The sequence below is a fragment of the Sinocyclocheilus rhinocerous genome, unplaced genomic scaffold (assembly GCF_001515625.1).
Source record: "Sinocyclocheilus rhinocerous isolate Xijiao unplaced genomic scaffold, SAMN03320098_v1.1 scaffold1687, whole genome shotgun sequence".
NCBI classification, from domain to species: Eukaryota; Metazoa; Chordata; class Actinopteri; order Cypriniformes; family Cyprinidae; genus Sinocyclocheilus; species Sinocyclocheilus rhinocerous.
The window spans coordinates 474,621-492,445 of NW_015660051.1; the positions used below are offsets into that span (position 1 = coordinate 474,621).

At 38.1% G+C, this 17,825-nt stretch overlaps 1 protein-coding gene across 1 annotated transcript in view; it reads left to right on the forward strand.

Moving 5' to 3' along the window:
• Positions 1-17,825, forward strand: part of LOC107724831 (protein diaphanous homolog 2-like) — a 471,924-nt gene that overhangs the window by 357,349 nt on the left and 96,750 nt on the right. Inside the window, exon 27 of the mRNA XM_016533907.1 lies at positions 7,097-7,221. Within this exon, the coding sequence (XP_016389393.1) occupies positions 7,097-7,221 (125 nt within the window). The remainder of the gene's footprint in view (positions 1-7,096; positions 7,222-17,825) is intronic.

The following is a 17,825-nucleotide window of genomic DNA, read 5'->3' on the forward strand; positions in this document are numbered from 1 at the left end:
TCCACTGTTAGAAGGAAAAAATTCAAGTGATTGCGCCGGTGCCGCATGTGCGCACATAGTTAAGCTTTGCTACCTTGACAATGCAGCCTGTTCATTATCATAATAAAATACAGTCAGTCAAACATATGGGGAAAAAAAACTATGTAGTAAAAAAAAAAACTATGTAGTAAAAAATATGTTGTAAAATCTGTTAAGCCGTTAAGTGTTACCACAGTACCGCCGTGATGTTATGCAAAACATTTTGTTTTACGTGGATATTGGAACGCGAGTGAAGCCTAGGCTACATAATAAATAATAATTTGCCATTCAAATACATCTCGAATACGAAAACATTTGATTTTGTGTCGAATGAGAGACCCAATGTTGGTTTCAGTTTCGTTTTAGCCTAAATGAATTCTTTGTTGTGGAGTGAGGGGAACTAAAATAGCCTAGCTATGTTTACAGTGTTTATTATAATGTTTGTAAACATTTTGCGTCGGCATTAAGCCTATTTCTGAATGAAACAATAAAATGTGACTTATACGCGACTTATGTTTTTTCCACCTAAAAACTATTTTTTTTTATACGCGTAGCACATTTTAACCATGCAGCTAACCTTTTTAAATATTTTGATAAATTACTGAAAAAATAAATAATTAAATGACTTTTTAAACCGTTTAACTGATTGTATTAATCGGTCAAAATTCTTACGGTCGGTTAAAACGGTTAAAATGAACATCCCTAATTCAGTGGTATTAGAGTGCCCCTCCTCATGGAGCCCTTTTTGTCTTCGTTTTTTCCCTTTTTATTTACTCTTAACGATCCAGAAATGTTTTTATTTCATCAGCTGGGATCTCCTGAGTGGCTAGCCACTCATTTTGAAGCATATTTCAACCTTAAGGTTTTTAAATGCAAAAGCTCTCAAATGATCAGATCAGTCAATAAATCCTTAATTGTGATTTGCAAAGTGAGGGATTTCAGGAAAACACATATTAAGATAATAAATGGAGTGAACGTAAAAGGATTTGTTGCTTTTTTTCCCCCCTCTCCATCCGATTAGCACCAGCCTATTGGTGGTGACTAGTAATTATGTTCAGCACAAAATGTATTGTAGATTTGCACTCTTTCTGCATTTAAATTAATTGATTTCTGCATAAGCTATACGCTGTTTGGTTTCAGTATTTAGTGATATTAATGTTTGAAGTTATTATTATTATTATTACCAGTCTTCACCAGTAATATATTTTTTTCACATGTTTTTCTTTTGCTTCAATTAAAAACAAAAACAAAACAGCATTTAGTCATAATATAGTAATTGCATTGCTTTGTCACCACAAGCATTATCATATTTATGCATTGTGATCTGAGCTCTTTTGCTCTACCTGAAAGGCCCTTGTGTAGAGATGTAGATATGCTTTTGTCTTTTTGTACTGCAAAAGTATAGATGCCAAGTATATGCCATTACTGTGCTGTCTGTTTCCCATTACCTTTACTCATTCTTAAGTGCCAAAGGAGTGCTGGCAGGTGCACAAATGTTTTCTAAACAAACTGATTAGATTTCACTTTCCATTAACTAAATAGAAAAGCCTCAAAATTGTAGTAAAGTCTATCAGTTCATTGCTTTACAAGTAGCTTGCTTGTTTAGAGGTTATTATTGTATGTTAAGATCAATAATCCTCAGATGTGCTTCAGTGAGGACGTAGTGTATTTAAGTACATGTTTTAAAGACGTTTTAAAGTCTGAAGTTTTTTGCTTTCATGGTTGTCCAACGAGAGGCATGTTTTCGTTGTGAAGAGACATTATTGGAAGAACTACATTTTACCTTCTAAAGCTAATAAGGAAAAATTGGAGAGGGGATAGTTTGGGTATCTGTAACGTCTTTATTTTAAGGGTCTCCTGAGCCTCAAACTCATTACATACCAAATTAAAAGATTAAAAGAAATCTGATTGTACCCTGTTCTGCTTCCTTCTCCCCATCAAACTTTTTTGTACAGGATGAATGCAATGAACTCCAGTCTAATTGGAGTTTAATGAAAGTTTCCCACTTTCCTGCCAATTATCGGTGTACATATGTCAAGTGATGGACCATAGCTTTCATGCATAAACCTCTTTAGGTACCTCATAATCTCTCTCTCTCTCTCTCTCTTGCTCACACACTCTTCCTCCTCTGCGTCTTATTCATACACATTCACATTCATTTAATGGATGCATACATACTGATCGTTTGTTCATGCATTAACTCTCTTGTGTGATTCAAATCTTCGCGAGCAGGAAGATAAAGAAGCAATAATTCTATTGTAAACCACTTAATGGTTGTTCACGGGTGACCTTGTCTTTTGTTATATGATTTGTTTGCCTTTGTTGGTATAGATTATTTAAATCTCAAACGCCTTATGCTATATACCAGGGCATCCTGCTCTGAAATAAATCTCAATTCACATTGTATCATCCAAGCATTGCAGCTACAGCAATGAAATATTGATACGCCTTATCTATAAATCTCACATGGAAATGGTGCCCTCCAACAAATGGCTGACAGTAACACTGACACCTTGGCATTACAGCTGATGATTTGGTATTTTGCAAAGCGCATCTTCTTTATTTTTTATGACAAGCGACGTTACTTCATGGCAGTTTATGGCGAGAGGAGATGGGAAGGGGCTTAATGAAATAGTCCTCGTCTGTCCCCTGGCTCTGAGAATGAATATCGCACAGAGCAAGCCCTAACAGAAGGGCAGGGCTCACAGGCACTAAACCCTGACTGTAAATCTTTAAGAAGCCAGCCAGCAAGGCGTTTGTCTTATTGTGTAATGCCATCACAATGGGCACTAATGCTGTCGAGTCCTTGATCTTTAAATTCACTCAGATCTCATCTCATGCTGTGATGGTATTCACATGCAGGTTTCTACATCACTGCAGTTTTTGTGTGATTTGAGATGAAGAAACAACGTTTTGTAATACCGGTTTAGTTGAGTGAACCGACTGGCCTTGAAGAGACTATACATAGACTAAAAAAGAATAAAAAATAAATAGCACAGATGGAACGCAAGAATGAGCCTTGTGAGAACATGCCCTAACAAAGTGCAATAAAGTGAAAATTGCGTGCGGTTTGAATCTTTAGTAATGAAAACTAGCCAGTAGCCTAAATATTTGTTAATCTGAGGAGGTGACAAATGTTCGAGCACACACTGTTAGTGGGTGTTATGGAAGAACACAGACAGCAGTCATTAGTTTAAATTGCTACGTCCCAGAAATGGTTACTGCGAATAAGACAGGGAATCTGTTTCAGGGTTATCTTTTTCCCCTCCCCTCCAGATCATGTGAAATGAGCATGTTCAAGTTATTAATGCGGCAGTACTGGTCCCCTGTAAACAGTGTTATTTTGTTGTTAATCTTACTAATGATATCCCAAAAGGATATTTTTTTTTTATTCTGCTTGGGCTTCCAGCAGGGCTCTCTATTAAGAAGAGGAAAGCTGCTTCTGAGACATACAGATTTATTGCTGAAAAGCAGAAACTGACCCATAACGAGCCCATAGTTTCAGAGGATCATCAAAAGAAATATTAACATTTTCCTCTTCTATTAATTTTCACACACAGTACCACACACTGTTACCACTCCAACTTTTTTTATAGCTGTAATAACGTTCAAAATCCTGATTGTACTGGACACCGTGGCATTATCCTATTTATTGTAGTAATTAAACTAAGCAATTAATTTCCTAAGTGCTCACATTGGGAAGTGAAGTATCTATTCATAGATTCTCTAGTTTGTGTGGTCCTAAATAACTGTTGTGGTAAACAAGGGGTCTGTGCCAGGTCCATAGAGAGCATCCTACAGTACATAGGGAGCTGCTTTCTAAGTCAGTATCCTAACAGAGATGAAACCTCAGAAACGATTGATTACATCTGCGTGCCACACTTGTTGCGCTCCGCACAGGAGATTTCACTCACTCAGGTGATTTCAATAGAGTTAGGCATTAGCATGTTACTTAGCTAATGATCAGCCTGTCAGGCATAAAGCGGCGGCACCCTAATAGGCTTTTTAAAATTTATTATTAGATCTTTGTTTCTAGATCTTTGGTTTTGATTGAATTATATATTATTTGGTATTGATTCAATCATAAGTATGTTTATTAATTACACTACTGTTCAAAAGTTTGGTGTCAGTAAAAAGTAATTTTTAATGTTGACTGCATTTATTTGATCAAACATATAATGAATTCCTGTAACGTCATAGCGATTTTTGTGGGAACCATTTTTTCAAATTTCTTTAAATAATAGAAAATTATCTTGCCCGTTACCTCCAAAAGATGCATGCTCGAGCTGAGATTTCTTCACCAGTTCCCTGGTGTTTACGCTTCATCAGTGGCGAGGCCTGTGAGATGAGCATGTCAGTGCTGTTATTAGCTGAACTCAGAGCTGGCTTTTTCCTCACCCTTGCTCCTCCCACAGTCCCATGTCCAGAGAGGCATACACCACGCTATCTTGCCTATCCATCTCCATCATCTGTCTGCCCACAATTCTCTCGTTCACCCCTTATAAAAATCATGCCATCAGAATATTTTAAACCAACAGTGTTTTAGCTTTTAAAGCCATCCTGACAAGCTTGTAGCATCATTGAAAAAAACGTAAACTTGTACTCTTGCCCTCTTGCTCGATTTTCTCTCTGTTGATTCTGTGCTCTCACAAGACCTGTCCTCAGACAGAGTGTTAACCTCGGCTTTGTAAGCCTTGATTAGGGGACAGTAAATCCCCAGTTGTGGGTTTCCTCCAGCATGCTACTAATGACACAGAGTCTACCCTTTATATTGTTGTTAGTGCTTTGAGTAGATTTGTTGCTACTGCCCAATTTCCTCCTATTTTGGCTTTATTGTTGAGTAGGAAAAGTTAAAGCAGATGTTATTAGCACTGACCTTGGGAAATAACAAGAGATTGAATCCTGGAGCTAGACTAACCAGACTGAAAAAAAAAAAAAACCGCAGGGCGCTCTATAAAATACTGTTCAAAATTTGGTGTTGGCAAGCTTTTTTGAAATTTTTTTAGGAAATAAGTCTCTTATGCTCACAAAGAAAGCAGTTAAAATAATAATATTGTAAAATATTAATACAATGTAAATAAAATGGTTTTCTGTTAAAACATATATGTTTTAAAATGTAAGTTATTCATGTGACTGTAAAGTTGAATGTTCATCAGCTATTACCCCAGTCTTCAGTGTCACATGATCCTGCAGAAATCATTCTAATATTGTTTTTATTTTTTATTTTTTTGTTCAACAAACAATTCCTATTATTTTCATGTTTAAAACAGTTAACAGTTAGCTGCATAATATTTTTTTTCAGGATTATTTTACAAATAGAAAGTTCAAAAGAACAGTATTTATTTAAAATAGAAAACTTTTGTAACATTATACGCGTCTGTATGACTGTCAATTTTGATCATTTTAATGCACATTTTAATTTTGATCATTTAAATTTTGAATGCATTTTCATAAATAAATAATCTTATTGCCCCAAACAGTTGTGTAAATGTTAGCAGCTGTGTAGGTCTATGTGTTATAGATAGTGTATATATTGCTGACATTATTGTTTTTCCCGTTTTAACAGTTGATACTTTTGACATCCCTGTGTTAGATATAATTAAATAATTAATATATGAGCTGGAATCTGCACCTAGGTTGCTTACTCAGAATGTCCTCACAGCAACCCTCTTGAAGAGCGTTTGTCCAGTACAAGACCCATACAAAGCCTTTCATGTCTCTGATGAGTCAGAGCTTTGACCCTCTCAGACAGACCTTCTTGTGCCGTGATCATTCGTACCGTGTATCAATAAAGCTAAAGCCATACACCAATCACAAAACGGCACCACAACTGCGTCCGCATCCCCACTGATCCCCCTAAGACACTGCTGGCACTTTGAAGTCCAGACTTGAAAGGACTACAGTGAGTGCAGAGAGAGATGGAGAGCAGTAAACAGTGATTATGTAGAGATTAATGAAGCTGAACCCATGCTGACGCCACTCAGCCTCAGGACAGCAGCCGCAGTCAGCAACTCCAGCATCACTTCAGTGCACCTGTCCACCTGAGCACACCTGCAAGAGTTACAACATAGGCCAGCCAATATATGCTTGAGTACAGGGTGATGAGAAAAACAAGACAGAAAGTCCTTTTGGATAATTAGAAAGGGAGATTAAATGTATTAGTTAAACCTAAAATGGTTGTTGGTTGTAAATCATCTGCATAGTCAAATGTATTTATTTAATTGTTTTTTGTTATTATAATTGCAACGGAAATGAAAATGCATGGGCTATTATATTATTATAATATATATGTATAATAATATAATAGCCCATGCATTAGTTCATTGTATTATTATTATTATAATTTTGTAAGTTATTGCATTTGTTATTCTTTCATTTGGCATCACTACAATATCATCCAGACTCCAATAATAATTAAAATATGTATGGTTTAATATTACATTAGATCTAAATAAATATACATAGATCATTTCATGTGCACACTGTTTTTTTTTTTTTTATTCAACATACTTTATCAATGCTTTAAATGAGTGATAATTCAAACTGAAGTTGCATTACGTTTCCTATATGCTTCATGCATGATTATTTATCAATATTAAATGTGGCATGCTTTGCCTCAAGTAATAATGTCACTGACCAAAGTCTCCAGAGTTTAAAGGTTGATATAGAAACCCTTTGACAGTAACTTCAGTGCAGTGTTTAACAGACTTCATATCCAAAGATTTCTGAGGGCTGTGTTAGAAGCTGGACTTAATATGTTGCTTGTCGAGATGTTGAATTGTAAATAAGAGCACTGGAGTTCATCAAACAGTATGAATTAGGCAGAGAACTACCACCTACACAGTATAGGAGAACACTTAAAAATAAATAAACAAATGCATACGTACATACATAAAATAACATATAATTAAGCCCAACAGTACACTGAGGCTCAGTACAATTAAACATGAACTTGTAAACTCAAGAGTCATTTCAAATAAAACATAGTTTCTTGTGTTGGATAACATCTTTGACCACAAACTTGGTCATAGCATACCCATAACCCATTGTTTGTTTCTTTTCTATCTGCCTTTAACAGTATCTGCCCAGATCCTGAAAGCCAGCCTGGACACAATGGAACGGCATATTCAGAGGCTGGAGAACGACATCCAGAACTTCTCCAAGACTGAAGACAAGCAGGATAAGTTTGTTGAAAAAATGTCGATATCCTTTGAGTACATTTACTTCTACTATCTCCTATGCTAGAAAGTTTAGTAGGCTTCTGTGCAGGAATGAGGTGCTGAGGTCCCTTTCACAGTAAGCTATGAAAAATAATAATAATTCTTAATCAATATTTTTGTTTTGTTTTCCATTTTCCAACTACAAACATTTGAAGTTTTCTGTTTTAATTACATTTTAAAATGTAATTTATTCCTATGATGGCAAAGCTGAATTTACAGCAGCCATTATTCCAGTCTTCAGTGTCACATAATCCTTCAGAAATCATTCTGTTTATTTAATGCTCAGGAATCATTTCTTATAATTATAAGAAAAATAGAAAACTTTTGTAGCATTATAAATGTCTTTACTGTCATTTTTTAAATAAATTGTATGCATTTTTGCTCAATGAATATATTAATTTCTTTAAAAAATATATTTTTGACCTCAGACTTTTGAATGGCAGTGTATATGTAAACACCCATTAAACAAAATTGATTATTTCCTTCTTTTCAGAAATTATATTCTGATTTAATTTATTTAATAATAAATATAACAAGACATATTAGGTTTATACAACAAGAAAAAAAAAACATGGAATAAGTTTTAAATCAAAATATATTCCCTGAAAACAGGCCTTATTTTCACACAGTTTGGCTTAAGTAAATTTGTCTTGTTTTGTGGATGGTTAAATGTTTTAACTGGAAAACAAGACAAAAATACTGTATAGGCTTGGATAGGCTGTCTCAAAGTGAGATGTTTATCAGCGTTCTCCTCGTCTCTCAAGCTCTCCAAAGGGAGTTCAGCCTGGGAGCTATTTATACTGCACAGCTTTCTCCCCACGGACTCTAATGGAGGGCTTCTTAGCATTCTATACTTATAACCCCATGCTGATTTCATCTGCTGACCAGCCACAGGCCCCCTCTCTCCAACTTTCTGAGGGCTATCAGCTCTCAAAGAACCTCTCTCTTTTAAATAACAGAAACACAAGAGATTGCTGCCCTCAAATCGAATTAGATGCCACAGCACTTCTCAAACTCTAAGTGAGGAAGTTAGACACTTGTTTGACCTTTGCTTTCTGACATTGTGAATGTTTATGCGGGCCAAAGCAGATCTGCTGCAAAATGGTGCTGATTTAGGGAAGTTTGACTTTTGTGCCGGTTCTGAGCGACGGCCTGACTTTTATATTCCCACTGCGATTCTTGCCGTTCCTCAGCGGTGTTATTAACTACGAGTAAGAACCATTAATAAATGACTTATCAAGTCTGAGAGACTTCCCATATGTTCCCCAAGCACAGGAAAGACAGCAGTTAACCTTACTTTAGCTCTTTGTTCACGAGCTTAACGCCGAGATTTATGGGGGCTTTCGCGGCACTTTGGGTGGCATAAGAGTAATAGCCCTGGCACACATTAAAAATCTGCTCTGAGTCAAAGAGGGCTGCTTAGGTTTGTATGATTTAAGAACAATGAGCTGCTCTTGCCTGCAGTGCGGCACAAAAACAAGCCAGAATACCTCTGTGGCCTTAGTGACAGTATTGATTAGCAGGACTCGGGGAGGATTGGAACTTGAGTGAGGGGAAATGGAGAGGCGCGGATCCACTGCGGCAGTGCTGGGGCCTTGCGCTGTCCCCAGGGGATTGTAAAAGCCAACCGGGCCCCGAGTGCAAACACAGCCACATCGCGTCCCTGTCTCACCTGATCTGTCATCAGAGCCAGCACACAGCCGAAGCTGAATACAGTCACGTCCATTTGATGATTCGAGAGGGGTTTTTTAGCAGCAGAGAAAGAAAAGCCAGCGAGAGAGCCGTGGCTGAAAGGGAACGGCTCCACCCTCATTGTGCACCAGTCGCGACTCGTTTTCAGGAGCATCAGAGCTCGGCTGCAGAGATGCTGACTGACAGCACGTTCAAACACAGCTGCGCCAGCTCTTTTGCGGATGACAGGGCAGACATTGTCACTGAGCTAAAGGAGACCGAAAGCTGTTTCACTCGGCCATTGTGGACAGCAGGCTAGATGTTATAGAAGGGAGTGATTGAATTTGTGAACGTGGAGGTGGGTGTGTGTGTTTGCGCGCTTTTTGCAATATGCACTCCATTGCTCACCATAGCAACAGGCTTCTTGCTCTCTCCTTTATGAGTTTGACCTCGACGTGACCTTGACAAATGACTACGGTGTGGAGACGCTATTTTAGAGTCGTAGTGCAGGAAGTGTTTTAAAAACATGCGCTTTTTAGCCTCGCGGTTGGGAAAGGAAATTTGCGTGAATGAGGAAAAATACAGATGTTACTGTGTTTACAGTGTTTTCTTTGCCTGTAGATACTCATCTAAATCACACTACTCCAGGTGGGCACTGTCAGAATCTTCAGATTTCTTCCTTTTTTATGAACTGTAGCCTTGAGATCCATGTGATTTAATCTACCCTGAAATCACACTATTCTGTTTTTTTTTTTTTTTTTTACTCTCTGCTGCTCCAGGGGGACCCAACACAATACAATTGTGGCGTTTCATATGCAGAACATTTGTTTCTTTTCAGTTTTCATGGCAGCTCAAACTGCAGATTTAGAGCCCTGCCAGCGAGATAGGAGGAGAGAATGAACTACTATGTACCAAATTTTATGAGATAAAAAGGCTTTAACTAGAGAGAGGCCATGTGAGAGCGGTAGAGGAATTTTGCCTAGGTAGGAGTCAGCTTTTTTTGGATGTAATAATAGCAGTACACATTTCACACCCCTCTGAAACTGTGGAGGTGACATTTTGCAATATTAAAAAATCTCACCAAATATGGGAAGATCATATTAGATTCACATTAAGGTGCTTAAGACTCTGGAACAAATATGCATTTATTAGCTTACATGGTGATGGACCGTTGATATATTGATCCATTAAATAGAAATGATTGTGGCAGCAAATCAAGGCCGGTTTAGAAATGCACCGAACACACTGTTGCAAGAGAGAAATAAACTCCTGATATGCATAAGGGTTAGTTTTTAGAGTCAAATAAAGGAAGCTAATTTTATTACCGCCTGCTCAGTATTCCCTCTTGCAATATGAACATGTATATGTGAGAGTATGTTTGTCTAAGGTATTAGGTCAGATATGGGAGAGTAGTTGCAGATGCATTATGGGTATATGGAAGAATGAAATCGACTCCCACTGCCTTGTATACATTATTTAATATATTATAAGTACTAAAGATCCCTGTGCATCATAATTCACACTACCTGCTAAGAATGAATGTTTTTTTTTCCCTCCTTCTTTTTTTTGCTTGCTTTTTGCATGCTTTGGAGGATATTATGTGCTGTTTGTATTGCTGGCATATCCACATAAATGCATTCAGAGTGAGGATGGGGAGTTTTTCATTACATAAATGCATTTCATACATACAAGATACACCAGCATACATTAAAGCCGTATAGTTATTACAGTCCTCTGCTTTAAACTGATCTAAATAACTGGTGAAATGCTGGCAGAGTAGCTCATATGCGCAACTCTTATCAGTAGGAATGCTTTATTTTTTTCCACCATTTCTGTAATGTATGCAAATGACTGAATAGGATGTTTTGTTCAGCAGTTTAGTGATATCTATCTATCAGAATTAATGGCACCCCACAAAGGCTTTTAAATGAGCTAGCGGCCCCATGAGAGCTGTAACTCAGCAGAGGGACAGTGCTGACGGTGGCCTGCCTGGGGACCTGGCGTACTGGGAACTTAATGGAGAGCGGAAGGGTTGCAGCGGCGTTTGGCATCCATACTGAGTTTTGACGGATGAGGGGGCCTGTCTAATAGATCTCGCTCTGCTATAATTCAGTGTGCTGGTATTTAACTTAACCTTTGTTCTCTCTAGGGACTGAAAAACACCAATCAGCCGGCCAATTTCTCCCTCCGCCACCTCTCTAATGACAACGCACATGCAGGAACAGAAAAGTTCAAATAAATACAGTGACATGGGAAAGGAACTTTTAAAAATAGATAGTTCTGAATCTTAATTTGGATTAGATGATCTATGTTTGAAATCAATAAATACTGATAAATGTATGCCTGTGACCATAATCATTCAGCCTTCAGTTAGGATAATCAACTATTTAATTATATAGTTGATTTTATTATATTATATAATGATACCTGTTATTTATGGTAATTATTAATAATAAGTGTATATCGAACACAGATATCTCATAGTGTGTCATAGTGCTATAGCCACCATAAGGAAAGCAATCAAGCCACTCGAATTTATTGGTCAATGGCTTATACTTATTTCTGGTAAAATATATGTGTGACTTTTCATTAAAATTAATGCTTTAATTTTTTACAAGTATATGCATTTATTAAAATTAAGAAGTATATATATGAAGTAAATTAATTGAAATATTATTGTTAAACAGTTGTATCGAATGGATAGTCCACCCAAAAATGAAAATTACCCCATAATTTACTCACCCTCAAGCCATCTTAGGTGTATATGATTTTCTTCTTTCAGACAAAAACAATCGGAGTTATATTAAAGAATTTCCTGGCTCTTCCCAGCTTTATAATGGCAGTGAATGGGTGTTATTCAATAGTCCAATAGAAGTCCAATAAACTGTGCCAATCCATCATAAAAAAGTGCTCCACACAGCTCCGGGTGGTTAATAACGTCCTCCTGCAGCGAAATCAGTGTTTCTGTAAGAAAAATATCCATATTTAAAACGATATATACCGTAATCTCTAGTACGCGCGTACACGAGGAAGTGGCATTCCAGCCAGATGACATAGGTCGTGGGTATAGCGTAAGCTCCGGTGAGAATATGCTAGTCTCGCGAGAACCAAGTTTTCTTTACAGGAGCAAAGGACGAGGAACACTTCTATTGGACTATTAAATAACACCCATTCACTGCCATTATAAAGCTTGGAAGAGCCAGGACATGTTTTAATATAACTCCGATTGTATTCGTCTGAAAGAAGAAAGTCATATACACCTAGGATGGCTTGAGGGTGAGTAATTGTCTGTTTGTAGTAATTGTCCCTTTAATTATCAGAATTAATTTGTTTAATACAGTTGTATATAAATAATTGAAAACGTTGTTGTTGTTGTTTCACATTTCTGCACGGCTTTTCTTTTCACCACAAACCATAAGCAAGCCATAAACAGACTTTTCAGATGAGAGGGTGCAGATTCTTTAAAGATTCCCTGAAGCTTTGGACTTTATTGTGGCTCTCTTTAAAATGCCTATAAACAAATCATCTCTCGTAGCTCCAGAATACAATGCCTCGTTAGGCAGAGGAAATCACCCACTGAGGGAAGTGCTAGAGCTAGAGTGCTAGGCTGGTCATTCTATAGGCAATGTGTGATTTACTTGTTTTCTTAACCTCTGCTTTCAGAGGAGCATACATTCGGCAGACCTAGACTCACTGGCATAAACAATCATTCTTCAAGAGAGAGAAATATCCGAGGCCATTGTTCTATTGTGCACTGGGCATTTCTTTTTGAAAGGCTGTGGTTTCCATCCTGTCGGCCAGTGCTCAGCAGGGCAGCGTAACACTTGATTCACAGCATAGCACCTTTTACGCGTTGTAGTATTCTGGCACACATTCTCGCTGTGTGTTTTAATACCTGCTGTGAAGATGCAGTAGCTTTAGGCAGCAATGTTTGATGGGTTGAGAGAAGCGGAAATACACAGAATGCTGCGGGAGAACATTTTGTCCGCCTGATGTAAATCACAAGTCATATAGGGTTTCTTAGAAAGCTTGGCTTGTGCGACTTTCTGCACATCTGAGCATTACAGATTGCTCCCGAAGATCTTGCAAATCGAGGTGAGGAATCATCAGCGCCGATTATTATTTTACCTTTGGGTACAAAGTCTCTAATGAATTGATGAAGATGTGTTTGCAGCAGCCTGCACGGTATTTCCAGCTCCTCTCTGTGAACATGCCTCTGCTTAGTCTCAAACCTCTGTTAATTATGGAATTAGGTCAGCGGAATGTGGTGGCATCATGTGCTAGTTATGTTTACCTCATAATAACTCTCAGTGTCTGCCTCTAGTTCTAGAGAAATTTGCTTGAAAAAAATAGAGCGAGTGAATCTCAATTTGCATCTCAGTTCTTTCATTTACTGATATAGAACCGGACTGAAGTAAACCGATGAAAAGATGATTCAGGCCATATCTTTGACTTCCTTTCCATGGCCTTTTTGTTTATTCCGGTACTCTATTGTATACAGGGGACGGCATTGTTCAACAACAATGGCTAACTTTAATTTACCGCGTGTGGCAGGAGACATTAAGATTTGAATTAACAAATTCTAATTGGTCCTGAACAGAATAAACAAAAGCGCGACCAAATAATAATTGCAATTCCAGTAATGATAGTCATAAAGAAAGCAAAGGCCGGAGTCTGAGCACAAAACCAACTTGGTGCTCACTCTGTGATTATGTTGCCGGCGTGCACAGATTCGTGTTTATTGGGAAATGGCATCCAAACCATGTGTTTTGTGTGATAGGATTTTGCATATGCTAATGCACTTGATTGCCTTGATGTGTGGCTGGGTGGGGGAGTCTCAGCACGAATCAGAGCGGCTCGATAGCTGCCTCTTCAAATCCCATCCTCAAAGCTTCCGTCATTCAGCACGGCCCTCTGCGCTTTGGGAGGGGGCTGTGTTTGTAAAGCCATGATTAGAAGGGTATTTAATGGAACATCAGTGCCACTGATGCAGAATGATGCTGATTGTTAAAGTGCTGTTTTGCTTTGGCCATTTGTGGTATTATTGGCGCGTTAAATTGATTGAATTGACATTTGGGAGTGTGTTTTATAAGGATAACTCTAGCAGAAACGGGAACCATTGGGTGGGGGAGGGATAATACTAATATCAATATACCGTCAATGATTCAATTTCGTTAGCAAGACTCTTCATTTTGCAGTTGTGTATATCTCCCATTTGCCTCTTTTAGATATTAGTACTGTGTATTCTTTGTAACCCAACGGACTCCCAGCAGTGGCTGGTGTAAGGAATTTTAACTCAGTTGTAAGGGAATTAATTATTATTAATGGTATGGTACTCATTTACCAAATGACAGCTACATTTACCACTGCGGCCCCGTTTTCATCAGACCCTCAGATAGTTAATCTGCCTCAATCATATTACGTTCCCTAAAGCACAGCCAAACAGTTGAAATCATCCGCTCTGTACTTTGGCTGTCGTCACACACAAGCGTTTGTCTGGGCTTCACCCTCCAGAGACACATATCAGCTCTGCACTTTCCTCTAATGAAAATGACACTTTGAAAGAGATTGAGCATATTTCTGCTATCGTATTTCATAAATCAAATTTTGGTGATTCCCTGACCTGATTTTTCGTAGTTGTTCGGTCTCAGTCAGTCATGGAAACATCTCTATGCGAGTTATCATTATGCGTGCAAATTCTCTGGAAATTCCACAATCAGTGTCTTATTAGGAGGGGGAGAAACGGGCTGATTTGGCAGGTCCATTAACCCAGAGCTCAGGGCTGACACGGCCACTAAGACTGAGGCTGACAGGCATACTACTCCCAGGGTGGAGGTGAAAGCCTTCGGTCGACTCTCTCTCTTTCATTCCTTCTGCTGTATGTAACACTTCATTTCCAGAAAATAGGAAGTTGGGGGTCTGTGTAGATTTACATGCAAAGCACTGTCCAATTCCATCTGAAAGGTGGTGATCTGTATTAGCCTACATTCCATTTCATGCTTGGCATATTAGGTGTACAGAAAAATGACAAGGAATATATAAAGGCCGATCCCACCGAAGGGCTCTCAAAGTGGCATGTGGTTGTCACGTGCTCCTGAAGAAATGTCTTTTCTGAGTCTTAGATGATAGGATTTGCCACTGTATCTTCTTTCAGTCCATCGGTTTTTGAATTATACTTCATATCTGCTGCATTCCCAGTGTCAGAATTCAGACCTTCTGGAACATGGTTAATCAAAAAACACATTTTAACCCGATGCCAGTATGACTTCACACATCAAATAAGGAATCTGAGCCAGTCGTATTAGTCTCTAACGACAGTCTAATGGCAGTCATGTTTTATATAAAAATGTGTCCTTTATAGTGTTCTATCTGGGTCATTTGGTTCTGTTCTCATTCCTGTTATTAGTCCTGTAATACCAGTTAAATGGCCAGTTAAATGCCTCAATAATTGAGCGACACACATTCATTGTACACCTGACTCTATATTCTTTGCTGTCATGCTAATTGTGCCTCTGTCATCTTGTGTTTGCAGCACACTCCCTGTAGGCAAGTCGGTTCACTCAGCAGCCATCTTGGTAACCCCTCCGGGCAGCTGTTTTCTGTGTAGGGTAATATGAGTGCAACTGCAGCTCTTGTGTACCAGGGTTGGGCAAAATTAAGAGTTGAAAAATTGGCTACCTTTCACTTTGTGAGTTTGACTTGAATTAAATTGGCCCCATTTCATAGGAAGTTGAAATTGCACTCTGTGAGTTTATATTATTATTTACTTTATTATACTAATACATTTTTGTCATTATGTTTATTAAATTTATTATTATTATTATTATTTATATATTTTGTCAGCCATCAAGTGTTTTTTTCCCCCCAAAAAATATCATTTAAATTGGAATTCATTTTAATTCTACTTCCAGTTTGATCTTAATTGCAATTCTGCATCAGGTTTACTACCTCAATTCAAAGTCAGGAACTTAAAAGGCGTTTCTTCTTGACTAAGAGATGGAATCTGTTTGTCAGTATTTAAATAACAACATTTCAAACCTGACAACTATTGGTTCTTTTAACTGAAATGCGGGGCTTTCATGCCTGTAACCACTTGAACGTTACAATTTCTTCCCATTCAGTTTTCCCCGTCTCCTGCTCCTTTGTCCGATTTATAATAACATCAGGTTTCCCTGTTCTCCCTGGGGGGAAAAGCAACAGTCCTAGAACGGAACACCACCACCCTGGACTTTCGTCACTTAGAGAGAGAGAAAAATTGCATATCTAGTTAGCATACTTGAATGCACTCAATCTGAGAGGGAGGCAGACAAAGAGAGAGATACAGAGAGCGTGTCCCTGTTGTCTTGAGGGTTTTGGCGAGGATCCACAGAGAGCACTCATCCTCTGGAACTTTCTGCTTTTGCTCCAGTCGGTACTTCATTATAACCCCTGAAGACTCTGGCTTAATGCCGGGTAATAGACGCAGAGCTTCTCCTACTCATTTGTCATGGGCCCGTGGGTTTGATGCAAAGCACTCAGCACTTGTTGCTCTGTGTTAATCCCACTGTAGACACCGACTCACTCTTCTGTGCTTTTTCAACTCACCCGCTGTCATGGCTCGTAATTTCACTTTCATTTAATGTTTTAATGGAAATCCCAGCCCCTCGCCGCTGAATTGCACCATTGTCACCAAATTACTTTATCAAATGAAAATTGGGATGTGAGAGAGAAAGGAAACATAATGTTGTTTTATTCGCTTCTAAAGAAACCTCTGTTTGCATATGTATTTGTTTTAGAACAAGGCGGCATGCAGGAGAATCAGAGCTGTGCATTGGGCATGTTTTATGGAAGGATTGTGTTTCCGTAAACAATAAATAAAAGATAAACACGTCCTCGGAGAGCCTCCGCTGTGCAAACTTCTCTTTATTTCTGTCTGCCATAATAAGTGTTATCACCATATCTCAGCAGAAATTACTGTAAGGCACTTATATAACAACTGATGCCTCAGTGATTTCTTAAATGGAAAGTTGAAGTGTACTTAGTCCACGCTGAAGATATACGGGGTTGGACAGTTGCTGCTTATTCCACTCCACGCTGTGAAATTTTCACCACTGCTACAATTTATTGTTCTTTAGTGCAAATAAGAAACTGCTACAATTTATTGTTCTTTAATGCAAATAAGAAGTGCAAGGCTGAATAGAAAGCACCCAGGGGTGTGAGGTGATGAAAAGGCCCTCTGTATCATTAATGAACTTGCCGTGTCACCTGATCAAGGTCGGACCAAATTATAAATCAAATTAAAGACCTTACGAAATCAAAATGTGGGTTTTAGTCCATGTTTGTTTACTTTAAGGCCATTAACACTACGTGTTCAAAAGTTTAGGGTGGGTAAGGTTTTTTTTTTATAAAGAAGTCTGTTATGCTCACCAAGGCTGCATTTATTTGATCAAAATACTGCAAAAAAAAAACAAACAAAAAAACAGTAGTATTGTGAAATATAACTAAAATATAAAATAAATGTTTTCTATTTTAAAGGGGCCATGAACTGCTATTTGTTATTTTGTACTGTTCTCTGAGGCCTACTTAAAATGTTATCAAAATTTTTGCATCAAAAATTGTAGTAGACTCGGAGGTAAAGGCCCACTGCTATGATTGGTATGTTTGAGTATTGCTATTATATGTATGATAAAAAATGACAGAGTAATTAAAGTTATTTTCATTGTTATCAGAAAAAAATGCCACTAAACGCCCCGGCACATTCGTCGAACCCAGAGGGTTAATTAGAGAGGGGCAACAGCTTCTAATATATTAGAGAAGATAGTGCCCATATTGCTAGTCATTTTGTCTAGTTTATGTGCATTTATGGGTACACAGAGCAGTTGAGACAAATCAGGCAGGTTATTTGTGAATCTGTCTTTGGTGGCTGGAACAATAGTT